The sequence below is a fragment of the Salvelinus alpinus genome, chromosome 1 (genome assembly GCF_045679555.1).
Source record: "Salvelinus alpinus chromosome 1, SLU_Salpinus.1, whole genome shotgun sequence".
Taxonomy (NCBI): domain Eukaryota; kingdom Metazoa; phylum Chordata; class Actinopteri; order Salmoniformes; family Salmonidae; genus Salvelinus; species Salvelinus alpinus.
Genome location: NC_092086.1, coordinates 12,242,819 through 12,258,960, shown reverse-complemented (window position 1 = coordinate 12,258,960; position 16,142 = coordinate 12,242,819). Strand labels below are relative to the sequence as shown.

At 42.1% G+C, this 16,142-nt stretch overlaps 1 protein-coding gene across 1 annotated transcript in view; it reads right to left on the bottom strand.

Moving 5' to 3' along the window:
• Positions 1–9,110: 9,110 nt before the first annotated feature.
• Positions 9,111–16,142, bottom strand: part of LOC139567724 (transmembrane protein 114) — a 28,407-nt gene continuing 21,375 nt past the window's right edge. Inside the window, exons 3-4 of the mRNA XM_071389177.1 lie at positions 13,499–13,636; positions 9,111–9,350 (exon numbers count right to left, since the gene is read on the bottom strand). Of these exons, the coding sequence (XP_071245278.1) occupies positions 9,118–9,350; positions 13,499–13,636 (371 nt within the window). The 3' untranslated portion in view covers positions 9,111–9,117. The remainder of the gene's footprint in view (positions 9,351–13,498; positions 13,637–16,142) is intronic.

Below are 16,142 nucleotides of genomic sequence, written 5' to 3'. Positions count from 1 at the left end.
ATCCCCCTCATCCTCTCCTCCAGCAGTCTGATCCTCTCCTCCATCCCCCTCTCGCTCTCCTCCAGCAGTCTGATCCTCTCCTCCATCCCCCTCAACCTCTCCTCCAGCAGTCTGATCCTCTCCTCCATCCCCCTCACCCTCTCCTCCAGCAGTCTGATCCTCTCCGCCATCCCCCTCATCCTCTCCTCCAGCAGTCTGATCCTCTCCTCCATCCCCCTCACCCTCTCCTCCAGCAGTCTGATCCTCTCCTCCATCCCCCTCTCCCTCTCCTCCAGCAGTCTGAGCCTCTCCTCCATCCCCCTCTCCCTCTCCTCCAGCAGTCTGATCCTCTCCTCCATCCCCCTCTCGCTCTCCTCCAGCAGTCTGATCCTCTCCTCCATCCCCCTCAACCTCTCCTCCAGCAGTCTGATCCTCTCCTCCATCCCCCTCACCCTCTCCTCCAGCAGTCTGATCCTCTCCGCCATCCCCCTCATCCTCTCCTCCAGCAGTCTGATCCTCTCCTCCATCCCCCTCACCCTCTCCTCCAGCAGTCTGATCCTCTCCTCCATCCCCCTCTCCCTCTCCTCCAGCAGTCTGATCCTCTCCTCCATCCCCCTCACCCTCTCCTCCAGCAGTCTGATCCTCTCCTCCATCCCCCTCAACCTCTCCTCCAGCAGTCTGATCCTCTCCTCCATCCCCCTCTCCCTCTCCTCCAGCAGTCTGATCATCTCCTCCATCCCCCTCACCCTCTCCTCCAGCAGTCTGATCCTCTCCTCCATCCCCCTCTCCCTCTCCTCCAGCAGTCTGATCCTCTCCTCCATCCCCCTCTCCCTCTCCTCCAGCAGTCTGATCCTCTCCTCGATCCCCCTCAACCTCTCCTCCAGCAGTCTGATCCTCTCCTCCATCCCCCTCTCCCTATCCTCCAGCAGTCTGATCCTCTTCTCTAGTTCGCTGTTCTTCTCCTGCTCCTGCTCTTTCTCCTGTTGAAGTTGTCTCACCACAGTCCAGAGTGCAGATATGTCTCTCTCCACCTCCAGCACTCTGGGTCTGTGCTGACTGGAGTGTAATCACCTGCTGTTCCAGCTCCACCTGTCTTACCTCCAGCTGGGTAAATGTATCCTTCATTTTAATGAGGGAGTAGTACTCTGTGCTGGGAGGTTGACTTTCCACTTGGGGTTGCTCATCTGTGGGGTTATATAATGAAGAGGTCTGGTCTGACCCGCTCGGGGTGGGGGTATCTTTCTCAAGGGAGAGCTTCTCCTGCTGAGCTAATTCTTTGATTAGGTGAACGTCCAGCTGAAACTGTTTGGGGTTGCCCTGTACCAATACTGTTCCAGAGATTTATATTAGCTTACTCAGAGTCCTCGTTGTCTAATATCCTGAGTTTCCACCCCTCGTTAACACCCCTCCTCTTAAAACCTCTCTGGGATAGGTGGGACGCTTGCGTCCAAACAGCCATGTTAAAATGTAGAGCGCCAGATTCAAAAAAATTATATAAAATTAAACTTGATTAAATCACACATATAAGATACCAAATTAAAGCTACACTCATTGTGAATCCAGCCAACATGTCAGATTTCAAAAAGGCTTTTCGGCGAAAGCATAAGATGCTATTATCTGATGATAGCCCAATGTTAACAAGAGAGTGTAGCCTATTTTAACCATGCTGGCGCTACTCAAAACGCTAATATAAAATATAAAACATGCATTACCTTTGACGAGATTCTTTTGTTGGCACTCCAATATGTCCCATAAACATCACAAATGGTCCTTTTGTTCGATTAATTCCGTCCATATATATCCAAATTGTCCATTTATTTGGCGCCGTTGTACCAGAAAAAGCATCGTCCAATTTGCACAGTCACGACAAAATATCTAAAAAAATTACCTCTAAACTTTGCCAAAACATTTCAAAGTACTTTTGTAATACAATGTAGGTATTTGTAAACGTTAATAATCGATCAAATTGAAGACGGGTCAATCTGTTTTCAATACAGGATATCAACAAACTCACGGTACTTTTCAAGTCTTGCTCAACTCTCAAACATAAATACAAGACGTCACTCCACTTCCGGGTCAATATCTTTCTCAGTTCTCTAATGAAAAACCTTAACCATTTTCCATACAATGGCGACATCCAGTGGAAGCAGTAGAAACTGCGTGGGTAGTGATCAGAATTCTGGTTTGCCCATGATAATCCATTGAACACACAGTGACTTAAAAAAAAAAGTTGGTCCTCAGGGTTTTGACTGCTATATAAGTTCTGTTATACTTACAGATATGATTCCAACAGTTTTAGAAACTTCAGAGTGTTTTCTATCCACATCTACTAATAATATGCATATCTTATATTCTGGGGATGAGTAGAACGAAGTTGAAATTGTGCACGCTATTTTTCCATATGTGAAAACTCTGCCCCCTATCCCCAAGAAGTTTTAACAGAGGGTTAGTGTGTTAATATAGCACTGTGCCATGCCAGGGGATGGTCTGGTTAATATAGCACTGTGCCATGCCAGGGGATGGTCTGGTTAATATAGCACTGTGCCATGCCAGGGGATGGTCTGGTTAATATAGCACTGTGCCATGCCAGGGGATGGTCTGGTTAATATAGCACTGTGCCATGCCAGGGGATGGTCTGGTTAATATAGCACTGTGCCATGCCAGGGGATGGTCTGGTTAATACAGCACTGTGCCATGCCAGGGGATGGTCTGTGTGGAAGATGAGGTTGCTGATGTTCCCATTTTTATAATAGTTAGCAAAAAGTGTCTCTTGATTTTCCATAAGGAGCTTCATTTTGTGATCTTTTCTTGCCTTATCATTCTTTACATACAGAGGGTACTGTATTTTAATTACCTCTGAACAGTGGGAGGCAGCTTCTAAGGCACCAGAGCAGTTGCTGTATGTCGTTGGAATGATCATCTTTGGTAGTTGTGAGCCTTCCAGGTGATTCCGTAATTCCGTCCACAATCAGGTTGTAGGTTTTGAGTTTTTTTTTTTTGAGTGCAGGTTATGTTGTAGAGGGTAACATCCTGTATATGTTCCTGACGAAAAAAATCTAAGTTTATCTAACTCTAAATCTATATATATATATAAGAACATAATGAAAAATGCAGGAGTTCATCTGACCATGACCTCTCTCTCTCTGTATCTCTGTCTGTCTCTCTCTCTCTCTCTGTATCTCTCTCTCTCTCTCTCTGTCTCTTTTTTTTATTTTTTATTTATTTTTTATTTTTTTAAGTCATTTAGCAGACGCTCTTATCCAGAGCGACTTACAAATTGGTGCATTCACCTTATGATATCCAGTGGAACAACCACTTACAATATCCGCTTTACACTTTACACACTTTATACCTTACAATATCCACATATCCCTACCGGCCAAACCCTCCCTAACCCGGACGACGCTAAGCCAATTGTGCGTCGCCCCACGGACCTCCCGGTCGCGGCCGGCTGCGGCAGAGCCTGGGCGTGAACCCAGAGACTCTGGTGGCACAGCTAGCACTGCGATGCAGTGCTCTAGACCACTGCGCCACCCGGGAGGCTTATCTCTCTCTCTCTCTGTATCTCTCTCTGTATCTCTGTCTGTCTGTCTGTCTGTCTGTCTGTCTGTCTGTCTGTCTGTCTGTCTGTCTGTCTGTCTGTCTGTCTGTCTGTCTGTCTGTCTGTCTGTCTCTCTCTCTCTCTCTCTCTGTATCTCTCTCTCTGTATCTCTCTCTCTCTCTCTCTCTGTCTCTCTCTTTCTCTAGTTGAAAACATACTGTGACGTTTTGGTCAGACACCTTCACAAGACAGAGCCTGATGAAGCCACAGTTATTTTCTAATGGAGAAAGTGTCTCGCCTCACCGTCTAACACATCACACAGAGACTTTAGACTGTATGTTGACAATCACAACATTGCTTATTCAACGTTCACCTCTATATCTCTTCTACCTTTCACCTCTCTCCTACCGTTCACCTTTATCTCTCTCCTACCTTTCACCTCTATATCTCTCCTACCTTTCACCTCTATATCTCTCCTACCTTTCACCTCTGTCTCTCTGTGTATTGTAGCTGAATGTGTGTATTGTATTCCGGTATGTTCAGTCTGAATGTGTGTATTGTATTCCTGTATGTTCAGTCTGAATGTGTGTATTGTATTCCGGTATGTTCAGTCTGAATGTGTGTATTGTATTCCTGTATGTTCAGTCTGAATGTGTGTATTGTATTCCTGTATGTTCAGTCTGAATGTGTGTATTGTATTCCTGTATGTTCAGTCTGAATGTGTGTATTGTAGGAGTAAATGAGATGTATAGGACAGCACATAGATGTATAAAATGGCTGAACATTAAAGATAGACCACACTAATGAAAGGGGGAGAACACAGGGTCTGCTGACCTGACACTAAGGATAGAGAAACACAGGGTCTGCTGACCTGACACTAAGGATAGAGAAACACATGGTCTGCTGACCTGACACTAAGGATAGAGAAACACATGAACAGCTGACCTGACACTAAGGATAGAGAAACACATGAACAGCTGACCTGACACTAAGGATAGAGAAACACATGAACAGCTGACCTGACACTAAGGATAGAGAAACACATGGTCTGCTGACCTGACACTAAGGATAGAGAAACACATGAACAGCTGACCTGACACTAAGGATAGAGAAACACATGAACAGCTGACCTGACACTAAGGATAGAGAAACACATGGTCTGCTGACCTGACACTAAGGATAGAGAAACACAGGGTCTGCTGACCTGACACTAATGATAAAGAGATTCATAGTCAGCTGCTTCTACACAGAGGCATATAGGACAGAATCTGCTGATTCCAATAAAGGTAAACTGAACAAAGAGTACATAGACACATTTAAGAAAAGAATTGAGACATTATGCTGACACACTAAAAGATAGAGGGTCCAGCCACCATTATAATCAAATTGAAAACAGATATGAGCGTTATTGGGCGTGAACAAGTAGGAGGCTTGAACTAAAAGATAATGGTGGTGAAAGACTTAAGAAAAGAAAGGTAATTTGCATAAGGGATGGACATAATACTATGTGGGTATAAATATAACAGCTGGAGTTCTGAGAAGGTGTGTGTTCCGCGGGACATTCCAGCTGGCTATACAATTGTATTAAAAAGCATATTTGAATTCACAAAGTTCTTGTAAGAGTTATATTTGAAGTGAATTTCCACGACAGTATTGTATTCCGGTATGTTCTGTCTGAATGTATGTATTGTGTTCCGGTATGTTCTGTCTGAATGTGTGTATTGTATTCCTGTATGTTCAGTCTGAATGTGTGTATTGTATTCCGGTATGTTCTGTCTGAATGTGTGTATTGTATTCCGGTATGTTCTGTCTGAATGTGTGTATTGTATTCCGGTATGTTCAGTCTAAATGTGTGTATTGTATTCAGGTATGTTCAGTCTAAATGTGTGTATTGTATTCCGGTATGTTCAGTCTGAATGTGTGTATTGTATTCCGGTATGTTCAGTCTGAATGTGTGTATTGTATTCCGGTATGTTCAGTCTGAATGTGTGTATTGTATTCAGGTATGTTCTGTCTGAATGTCTGTATTGTATTCAGGTATGTTCTGTCTGAATGTGTGTATTGTGTTCCGGTATGTTCATTCAAGAAGGACATTCAAGAAGTCTTTGGCCCGCTTCTGGCTGCTACGAAAATAAGAATGTTTTATTTAAGAGTTGCGGAATTTCCTCTTCACCTTAGTTTTCTCCTCAGTTGATGTAGCCGGACGCAGTAATAACAACTTTAATAACAACAGTAATAACAACAGTAATAACAACAGTAATAACAACAGTAATAACAACAGTAATAACAACAGTAATAACAACAGTAATAACAACTTTAATAACGACAGTAATAACGACAGTAATAACGACAGTAATAACGACAGTAATAACAACAGTAATAACAACAGTAATAATAACAGTAATAACAACAGTAATAACAGTAATAACAATAGTAATAATAACAGTAATAACAGAAATAATAACAGTAATAACAGTAATAACTACTTTAATAATAACAGTAATAACAACAGTAATAACAACAGTAATAACAGTAATAACAACTTTAATAATACCAGTAATAACAGTAATAACAACAGTAATAACAACAGTAATAACAGTAACAACAGTAATAACAACAGTAATAACAACAGTAATAATAACAGTAATAATAACAGTAATAACAACTTTAATATTAACAGTAATAACAGTAATAACAACAGTAATAACAGTAATAACAACTTTAATAATACCAGTAATAACAGTAATAACAACAGTAATAACAGTAATAATAACAGTAATAATAGTAATAATAACAGTAATAATAACAGTAATAACAGTAATAACAGTAATAACAACAATAATAACAGTAATAACAACTTTAATAATACCAGTAATAACAGTAATAACAACAGTAATAACAGTAATAATAACAGTAATAACAGTAATAATAACAGTAATACTAACAGTAATAACAGTAATAACGGTAATAATAACAGTAATAATAACATTAATAATAACAGTAATAACATTAATAATAACAGTAACAACAGTAATAACAACAGTAATAATAACAGTAATAATAACAGTAATAACAACTTTAATATTAACAGTAATAACAGTAATAATAACAGTAATAATAACAGTAATAATAACAGTAATAATAACATTAATAATAACAGTAATAATAATAACAGTAATAACAACTTTAATAATAACAGTAATAACAGTAATAATAACAGTAATAATAACAGTAATAATAACAGTAATAATAATAACAGTAATAACAACTTTAATAATAACAGTAATAACAGTAATAGCGGTAATAATAACAGTAATAATAACAGTAATAATAACTTTAATATTAAAAGTAATAACATTAATAATAACAGTAATAACTTTAATAATAACTGTAATAATAACAGTAATAACTGTAATAATAACAGTAATAACAGTAATAATAACAGTAATAACGGTAATAATAACAGTAATAACGGTAATAATAACAGTAATAATAACAGTAATAACAGTAATAATAACAGTAATAACGGTAATAATAACCGTAATTACAGTAATAACAACAGTAATACTAACAGTAATAACAGTAATAATAACAGTAATAACGGTAATAATAACAGTAATAATAACAGTAATAACAGTAATAATAACTTTAATAACAACAGTAATAACGACAGTAATAACGACAGTAATAACGACAGTAATAACAATAGTACTACTAACAGTAATACTAACAGTAATAACAACAGTAATAACAACAGTAATAACAACAGTAATAACAACAGTAATAACAACAGTAATAACAACAGTAATAACAACAGTAATAACAACAGTAATACTAACAGTAATACTAACAGTAATACTAACAGTAATACTGACAGTAATACTGACAGTAATACTGACAGTAATACTGACAGTAATACTGACAGTAATACTGACAGTAATAACAACTTTAATAACAACAGTAATACTAACAGTAATACTAACAGTAATACTAACAGTAATACTAACAGTAATACTAACAGTAATACTAACAGTAATACTGACAGTAATACCGACAGTAATACCGACAGTAATAACGACAGTAATAACGACAGTAATACTGACAGTAATAACAACTTTAATAACAACAGTAATAACAACAGTAATACTAACAGTAATACTAACAGTAATACTAACAGTAATACTAACAGTAATACTAACAGTAATACTAACAGTAATAACGACAGTAATACTAACAGTAATAACGACAGTAATAACAACTTTAATAACAACTTTAATAACAACTTTAATAACAACAGTAATAACAACAGTAATAATAACAGTAATAACAACTTTAATAACAACTGTAATAACAACAGTAATAACTTTTATAATGGTTTTAATAATAACAGTAATAATAAGAGTAATAATAACAGTAATAACGACTTTAATAACAACTGTAATAATAACTGTAATAATAATACATTGGATTTAAAGCACCTTTCTAAGAACCAAGAAAACTTTACAGCAACAACAGAGCCAGAAAAGTATAGGATAAAAAAGACAATCAAAATAATATAATATTTGAAGCTACATACCTTAAAGGAACATTTCACCCCCCAATTTATTTTTGTTGTTGTATTTTGCATCGTATGATGCTGTGTTTTGCTGAGGAGAAAGACAGACTGAACAGGTGGGTTATGATCCTGTATTTTGCTGGGCTACGCTGAGGAGAAAGACAGACTGAACAGGTGGGTTATGATGCTGTGAGGTGTAGTTTCTTGTAGGTGATGTGGAATTTGACTAGGAGCCACGTAAGGCGGTGCAGGGAAGTGTGTTTCCTTCCTGGTTACATCAAGACATCTCTCCTCCATACAAGTACACTTAAAGGGACAATCTGCAGTTCAAACATTAACAATGCGTTCACACCACCACTAAAAGTTTCTAGAAGATGGATGTAGCAATCACAGATTGTCCCCTTTAACCGTGTGATCTTTTCCCGGTTACATGAACACGCCTTCCCTCCAGGAACACCTTGTGTCTTAATTAACCAATCAAATGGATATGTCAAGACAAGACAGAGTTGAATTGCATCAAGGATGCAGGTCGATGTTTATTGTCATGAGTCTTGTCCTGGAGGCAGAACTGAGTGATTTTCCCTTAGATAGGCAAGCTGCAAAGTTAAAATTGGCTATATTGTACAAATTCATGAAAACATGTTTTATTTTTTTCTCCCTCCATCCCCCTACCTCTCTCTCCTCCTCCCTCTCTCTCCCCTCCCTCTCTCTCTCCCTCTCCCTCTCTCTCTCTCCTCCTCCTGCCTCTCCTGCTATCTCCCCCCTCCTTCTCTCTCCCCCTCTCTCCCCCTCCCTCTCTTTCCTCCTCCCTCTCTCTCCTCCTCCTGCCTCTCCCCCTCTCTCCCCCTCCCTCTCTCTCCCTCTCTTTCCTCCTCCCTCTCTCTCCTCCTCCTGCCTCTCCCCCTCTCTCCCCCTCTCTCCCCCTCCCTCTCTCTCCCTCTCTTTCCTCCTCCCTCTCTCTCCTCCTCCTGCCTCTCCCTCTCTCTCCCCCTCCCTCTCCTGCTCTCTCCCCCCTCCCTCTCTCTCCCCCTCCCTCCCTGTCTCATAATTTCAGTTCCTGTCTCTGTGTAGTGATGGTTCTGCAGGCCAGCAGGAAGCCAGCGGAGGTGAAGAGCAGTGTTCCACTAGAGATCCAGGCCAGGACCAGGGACCAGCCATACAGGATCTGGACCCCCTTCATATTGACCCCCATCTGCTCAGCCAGACACAGAGCCTCCTGGAAGACTGCAGCAGAGTAGGCCATGTACACACTCACCCCTGTTAGTGAGGACAGAGCTGGAGGGAGGGAGGGAGATATGGGGGAAAGGAGAAAAGGTGTGTTTACTGATAAAATACAAAATGACAGGACATACTGACCACTAGGGAGACACAGGGACATACTGACCACTAGGGAGACACAGGGACATACTGACCCCTAGGGAGACACATACTGACCCCTAGGGAGACACAGGGACATACTGACCACTAGGGAGACACATACTGACCACTAGGGAGACACAGGGACATACTGACCACTAGGGAGACACAGGGACATACTGACCACTAGGGAGACACAGGGACATACTGAACACTAGGGAGACACATACTGACCACTAGGGAGACACAGGGACATACTGACCACTAGGGAGACACAGGGACATACTGACCACTAGGGAGACATAGGGACATACTGACCACTAGGGAGACATAGGGACATACTGACCACTAGGGAGACACAGGGACATACTGACCACTAGGGAGACACAGGGACATACTGACCACTAGGGAGACACAGGGACATACTGACCACTAGGGAGACACAGGGACATACTGACCACTAGGGAGACACATACTGACTACTAGGGAGACACAGGGACATACTGACCACTAGGGAGACACAGGGACATACTGACCACTAGGGAGACACAGGGACATACTGACCACTAGGGAGACACAGGGACATACTGACTACTAGGGAGACACAGGGACATACTGACTACTAGGGAGACACAGGGACATACTGACCACTAGGGAGACACATACTGACCACTAGGGAGACACAGGGACATACTGACCACTAGGGAGACACAGGGACATACTGACCACTAGGGAGACACAGGGACATACTGACCACTAGGGAGACACAGGGACATACTGACCACTAGGGAGACACAGGGACATACTGACCACTAGGGAGACACAGGGACATACTGACCACTAGGGAGACACAGGGACATACTGACCACTAGGGAGACACATACTGACCACTAGGGAGACACAGGGACATACTGACCACTAGGGAGACACATACTGACTACTAGGGAGACACAGGGACATACTGACCACTAGGGAGACACAGGGACATACTGACTACTAGGGAGACACAGGGACATACTGACCCCTAGGGAGACACAGGGACATACTGACCACTAGGGAGACACATACTGACCACTAGGGAGACACAGGGACATACTGACCACTAGGGAGACACATACTGACTACTAGGGAGACACAGGGACATACTGACCACTAGGGAGACACAGGGACATACTGACTACTAGGGAGACACAGGGACATACTGACCACTAGGGAGACACATACTGACCACTAGGGAGACACAGGGACATACTGACCACTAGGGAGACACAGGGACATACTGACCACTAGGGAGGGACATACTGACCACTAGGGAGACACAGGGACATACTGACCACTAGGGAGACACAGGGACATACTGACTACTAGGGAGACACAGGGACATACTGACCACTAGGGAGGGACATACTGACCACTAGGGAGACACAGGGACATACTGACCACTAGGGAGACACAGGGACATACTGACTACTAGGGAGGGACATACTGACCACTAGGGAGACACAGGGACATACTGACTACTAGGGAGACACAGGGACATACTGACCACTAGGGAGGGACATACTGACCACTAGGGAGACACAGGGACATACTGACCACTAGGGAGACACAGGGACATACTGACTACTAGGGAGACACAGGGACATACTGACCACTAGGGAGACACAGGGACATACTGACCACTAGGGAGACACAGGGACATACTGACCACTAGGGAGACACAGGGACATACTGACCACTAGGGAGACACAGGGACATACTGACCACTAGGGAGACACAGGGACATACTGACCACTAGGGAGACACAGGGACATACTGACCACTAGGGAGACACAGGGACATACTGACCACTAGGGAGACACAGGGACATACTGACCACTAGGGAGACACAGGGACATACTGAACACTAGGGAGACATAGGGACATACTGACCACTAGGGAGACACAGGGACATACTGACCACTAGGGAGACACAGGGACATACTGACCACTAGGGAGACACAGGGACATACTGACCACTAGGGAGACACAGGGACATACTGACTACTAGGGAGGGACATACTGACCACTAGGGAGACACAGGGACATACTGACCACTAGGGAGACACAGGGACATACTGACCACTAGGGAGGGACATACTGACCACTAGGGAGACACAGGGACATACTGACCACTAGGGAGACAGGTGGAAAGGGAAAAATCATCACATTATTCTGGCCCAAAGGTCATACACATATTTGCATATGTTATCGCAGGTGCAGAGAAATGCTTGTGTTTCTAGCTGTATATTTCCTTTATTAAAGTCCCCAGCTACAATAAATGCTGTACAATAAATCCAGTTTGCACTTAATCCAAATGCTACCAATGCCATAATGAACATATCTTCGGGCGTTCTGTACATTTCTGTAGTGAGGCACCAGGTGCACATCGTTTCCAAAACCATTTGTGTCCATTACACCCCAGCCTACTTGTCAACAGTGTGTTTACGTTACAGTATATAACATTTTATAAAAGTATCATTGTAATTGTGCACAAATTGATGACTGGGATGACTGCAGGTTTCAGGAGCAGGGCGTGTACGTGATAGGCCTATCTGGCTTGTATGATTATCACGGTCATTATGCTTCATGACAGCGTCATAAAGTGTATTTTCTTAGTCCATGTAAAGTGACACAGGGTGGTCATAATGCTTCATAAGTGTCTCAAAGTGTATTTTCTGCAAGTTATTTAAAATATGATGGGGGAAAAGCATGACAAAAAGAAATTCATTCCAACAACAAAGGACTTAAGAAATTATGTCAGTTGTTATGACGTGGTTATGACGTGGTTATGACATGGTTATGACATGGTTGGTTATGACATGGTTATGACATGGTTATGACGTGTTTATGACATGGTTATGAAGTGGTTATGACATGGTTATGACATGGTTATGACGTGTTTATGACATGGTTATGACGTGGTTATGACGTGGTTATGACGTGGTTATGACGTGTTTATGACGTGTTTATGACATGGTTATGACATGGTTATGACATGGTTATGACGTGGTTATGACATGTTTATGACGTGGTTATGACGTGGTTATGACGTGTTTATGACATGGTTATGGTTATGACGTGGTTATGACATGTTTATGACCGTGTCATAACGTGTTAAGTAAAGTATAGTGTTGCCGATCGTTGTCAACGGTGTGTATTTGCGTGACAATTAGACCCATTGAGGCCCATTGTCGTGCCATTCCACAGTCAACAGCCTGAACAGCTTGAACAGCCTGATATGCAAAGGAGATTTGTCGTGCTGCGTAAGACAAATGGTGTTTTTTTTATTTTTAAGGTATCTGTGACCAACAGCTGCATACCTGGGGTGGCAGGTAGCCTAGTGGTTAGAGTGTTAGGCCAGTAACTGAAAGGTTGCTAGATAAAAATCCCCGAGCTGAGAAGGTACAAATCTGTTGTTAAATAAAGGTTAAATAAATATCTGTAGTGTAAAGGGGTATAGGGTATAAGGTATAGGGTGTAGGGTGTAGGATATAAGGTGTAGGGTATTAGGTGTAGGGTATAGGGTATAAGGTGTAGTGTATAAGGTATAGGGTATTAAGTGTAGGGTATAAGGTATAGGGTGTAGGGTAAGAAAAAAAGGGGTTCTTCACGATTGGAGCCTTAACCAGGTTAAAGCATTCAAATACATTTCATTCATGTTTCAACACAGTAATATTCAGGGTGTAGGGTATAAGGTATAGGGTATAGGGTGTAGGGTATAAGGTATAGGGTATAGGGTATAAGGTATAGGGTATAAGGTATAGGGTGTAGGGTATAGGGTGTAGGGTATAGGGTATAGGGTATAAGGTATAGGGTATAAGGTATAGGGTATAAGGTATAGGGTATAAGGTATATGGTATAGGGTATAAGGTATAGGGTGTAGGATATAAGGTATAGGGTATAAGGTGTAAGGTATATGGTATTAGGTGTAGGGTATAAGGTATATGGTATTACGTGTAGGGTATTAGGTGTAGGGTATAAGGTATAGGGTATAGGGTATAAGGTATAGGGTATAGGGTGCTTACCTCCCAGTAGTAACAGTACACCAGACATCAGCAGTAGTAGGTAAGCTCTGGCCAGCAGGCCGATGAACCCCATCAGTCCCCCAACAACCATGATGATCATGCTGAGAGGAAGCATCACCATGAATGTCCCGTGCATACCTGAGAGAGGGGGAGGGGAGGGAGAAGGAAGCATCACCATGAATGTCCCGTGCATACCTGAGAGAGGGGGAGGGAGAAGGAAGCATCACCATGAATGTCCCGTGCATACCTGAGAGAGGGGGAGGGGAGGGAGAAGGAAGCATTACCATGAATGTCCCGTGCATACCTGAGAGAGGGGGAGGGGAGGGAGAAGGAAGCATCACCATGAATGTCCGTGCATACCTGAGAGAGGGGGAGGGGAGGGAGAAGGAAGCATCACCATGAATGTCCCGTGCATACCTGAGAGGGGGGAGGGGAGGGAGAAGGAAGCATCACCATGAATGTCCCGTGCATACCTGAGAGAGGGGGAGGGGTAGGGAGAAGGAAGCATCACCATGAATGTCCCGTGCATACCTGAGAGAGGGGGAGGGGAGGGAGAAGGAAGCATCACCATGAATGTCCCGTGCATACCTGAGAGAGGGGGAGGGGAGGGAGAAGGAAGCATCACCATGAATGTCCCGTGCATACCTGAGAGAGGGGGATATATAACCATGCTGTAATGCACTAGAGAGAGAGACAGAGACAAGCGATTCCCAAACCTTCCATAACAAAGCCATCCCCTACAGAGAGATGAACCTGGAGAAGAGTCCTCTAAGCAAGCTGGTCCTGTGGCTCTGTTCACAAACACAAACCACAGAGCCCCAGGACAGCAACACAATTAGACCCAACCAAATCATGAGAAAACAAAAAGATAATTACTTGACACATTGGAAAGAATTTACCAAAAAACTGAGCAAACTAGAATGATATTTGGCCCCTAAAGAGAGAATACACCGTGACAGAATACCTGACCACTGTGACTGACCCAAACTTAAGGAAAGCTTTTGACTATGTACAGACTCAGTGAGCCTTGATATTGAGAAAGGCCGCCGTAGGCAGACCTGGCTCTCAAGAGAAGACAGGCTATGTGCATACTGCCCACAAAATTAGGTGGAAACAGCTGCACTTCCTAACCTCCTGCCCAATGTATGACCATATTAGAGAGACATTTTTCCCTTAGATTACACAGATCCACAAAGAATTCGAAAACAAACTCGATTTTGATAAACTCCCATATCTATTGGGTGAAATAACCACAGTGTGCCATCACAGCAGCAAGATGTGTCACCTGTTGCCACAAGAAAAGGGCAACCAGTGAAGAACAAACACCATTGTAAAAACAACCCATATTTATGCTTATTTATTTTCCCTTGTGTACTTTAACCATTTGCACATCGTTACAACACTGTACATAAACATAATATGACATTTGTAATGTCTTTATTCTTTTGGAACATCACACAGTTTACAGTTTACTGTGCATTTTAATTGTTTATTTCACTTTTGTTTATTATCTACTTCACTTGCTTTGGCAATGTTAACATATGTTTCCCATGCCAATAAATCCCATAATTCAATTCGAGAGAGCTGATCTTGGGGCTCTGTTCACAAACACAAACACACCCCACAGAGCCCCAGGACAGCAACACAATTAGAGCCAACCAAATCATGAGAAAACAAAAAGATAATTACTTGACATATTGGAAAGAATTTACCAAAAAAACAGAGCACACTAGAATGCTATTTGTCCCTTAAAACATCTTGCGGATCAGTGGGACGCTACCGTCCCATTTCGACACCTCCTGGTGAAATTGCAGAGCACCAAATTCAAATTAAATTACTATAAATATTTAACTTTCATGAAATCCCAAGTGCAATACATCTTAACTTGTTGTTAATCCAGCCGCCATGTCAGATTTCAAAAAGGCTTTACGGCGAAAGCAAACCATGTGATTATCTGAGGACAGTGTCCAGCACACAAATGCATAACAAATCATTTTCAACCAGGGAGTTGCGACACGAAAGTCAGAAATAGCGATATAATAAATGCCTTACCTTTGAAGATCTTCTTCTGTTGGCACTCCAAAAGGTCCCAGTTACATCACAAATGGTCCTTTTGTTCGATAAAGTCCTTCTTTATATCCATAAAAACTCAGTTTAGCTGGCGCGCTTCAGTCAATAATCCACCCAGTTTCCCTCCTTCAAAATGCATACAAAATGAATCCCAAACGTTACCAATAAACTTATCCAAACAAGTTAAACAACGTTTATAATCAAACCTTAGGTACCCTAATACGTAAAAAATAAAAAATAAAAAATGTAAGACGGAGAATCGTTATTGTCTTTACCGGAGATAAACAAAAAGAACACGCTATCTCGGCCATGCGCTTGGAAACACTACAGCCAAAATGGGAGCCACTTAGAAAAACTACAACTTCTCCCTCATTTTTCTTTAAACCAGCCTGAAACTCTTTCTCAAGACTGTTGACATCTAGTGGAAGCCCTAGGAACTGCAATGTGGGAGGGTTTCGTCTTATAATAAAAATGCCAGCCATTGAAATCAGTGGTAGGCTGAATTTCTTTTTTTTGGGGGGGGGGGGGTTTGTCCTCTGGGTTTCGCCTGCCATTTCAGTTCTGTTATACTCAC